The sequence below is a fragment of the Somniosus microcephalus genome, unplaced genomic scaffold, assembly GCF_052327205.1.
Source record: "Somniosus microcephalus isolate GS21.2 unplaced genomic scaffold, FLI_Smic_1.0 unresolved_chr5, whole genome shotgun sequence".
NCBI classification, from domain to species: Eukaryota; Metazoa; Chordata; class Chondrichthyes; order Squaliformes; family Somniosidae; genus Somniosus; species Somniosus microcephalus.
Genome location: NW_028225183.1, coordinates 42,573,796 through 42,575,513, shown reverse-complemented (window position 1 = coordinate 42,575,513; position 1,718 = coordinate 42,573,796). Strand labels below are relative to the sequence as shown.

The 1,718-nt window shown below is 47.0% G+C and overlaps 1 protein-coding gene across 1 annotated transcript; it reads right to left on the bottom strand.

Annotated features, from left to right (window-relative positions):
• Window positions 1–1,100: 1,100 nt before the first annotated feature.
• Window positions 1,101–1,516, bottom strand: LOC147088004 (histone H2B-like). The gene has a single exon (XM_085977874.1). It carries the CDS (start codon window positions 1,502–1,504, stop codon window positions 1,130–1,132), a length of 375 nt encoding a protein of 124 aa, XP_085834000.1. The 5' UTR covers window positions 1,505–1,516; the 3' UTR covers window positions 1,101–1,129.
• Window positions 1,517–1,718: the final 202 nt, after the last annotated feature.

Below are 1,718 nucleotides of genomic sequence, written 5' to 3'. Positions count from 1 at the left end.
CAGCGTAGTTGCCCTTTCGGAGGAGCCTGTGAACACGACCCACAGGGAACTGCAGGCCGGCCCGGGATGATCGAGACTTAGCCTTGGCCCGAGCTTTACCGCCGGTTTTTCCTCTTGCAGACATTTCCACAATTTACTCGTTCAGAGAAAGAATGAAAGTCTCCGCCCACATCTGTCGTTCTTATACCTTCTGGAGGAATGAAGATAGCCTACTTGTGATTGGTCTCTCTGTGGTGAATTTCATTGGTGTTTTCCGGTGACCAATCACAGTCTGCTTTTCCCCCAATGAAAAGAGGGGGAAAATAACTACTCAACGATTTTTTAAATTCAAAAAGCCCACCAATATATTCCTAAACGAGCGAATTAAATTAATAAATCACCATAAGCCAAAGATTTGCACAATTTTATAAAATTCATTTTATCTTATTTCATCTGCAAATTCTAGGCTGTTACAATCAGGATTAATTTCGGGTTCAATATTGAGTTTACACGGGCGGGATTAAATTCCCATTGATTCTGTAACGGGACACATTCCAGCTCAATCTGTGTAAAAGTGAGGATTCACAGATTATCGATCGATCCTTTGCACAGGCGCTGCTGCGGGAGTGAAACCAGATCTGGGAGTCCTGCTGTGAGAAAAGAAGAGGGGCAGAGTGTTCAAACTGACCCCGTTCTGGTCTCTAAGAAACCCCATTCTGGGTTGTTACAATGCAGCAAATCTCCGGTTAATAAACGGATGGACTCCCAACTGGCTTTAGAAAAATGCAAAGGTCTTGACAGAGAACGAGGTGACTGAAATCGGAATCTCGCACCTAAAACAAACTTTTAATTAGTCGGCTGGCGCTGCAAATAAACGGGTCTGAGAGCAAAGGCAAAGTGCGACCAAGGACCGCGTTTGTGTTTTAGTGGGCGGGAAATACAACATCGACGCTAAGGGCGATCCGGTCAATGAAACTGCTTATCTGAGAGTTAAAACTACATCTACAGCTGGAACTTCAAACGTTCTTATTAATTACAGTAAATTGAATCTCTAAGGCGATGCGTTGTGTAGCTCTTTCAGAGAGATAGTGGGTGGCTCTTAAAAGAGCCGTTGTGTTTGGAGTTTCTTCTTTCAGGACAGCGTGGAGTTTTACTTGGAGCTGGTGTATTTGGTCACCGCCTTTGTCCCTTCCGACACGGCGTGCTTGGCCAGCTCCCCGGGCAGCAGCAGGCGCACGGCGGTCTGGATCTCCCGGGAGCTGATGGTGTGCCGCTTGTTGTAATGGGCCAGGCGGGAAGCCTCACCCGCGATACGCTCAAAAACATCGTTCACAAACGAGTTCATGATGCTCATGGCCTTGGAGGAGATGCCAGTGTCGGAGTGAACCTGCTTCATCACTTTGTAGATGTAGATGGAGTAACTCTCCTTCCTCGACCTTCTGCGCTTCTTGCCGCCCTTCGCTGCCGGTTTAGTGACGGTTTTCTTAGCGCCCTTCTTAGCAGCTGTCTTCTTTGCGTCCACCATTCTTAAGCTCGATTTCAGCAACAAAATGACTCAAACCCGCCCCGCGCTCGGAATATATAGGCAACCCCACAGTCCTATGCTAATGAGGGATGGGTGAAGGCAATGATTGTGATTGGCTGGTTAGGAATGATGTCAATTTCCATTCTTCTGCATATCTCTGATTGGCTTCTTTAGGTATCCAATCAGACTGAGTGTTTGCCACTAGTACGCCCCC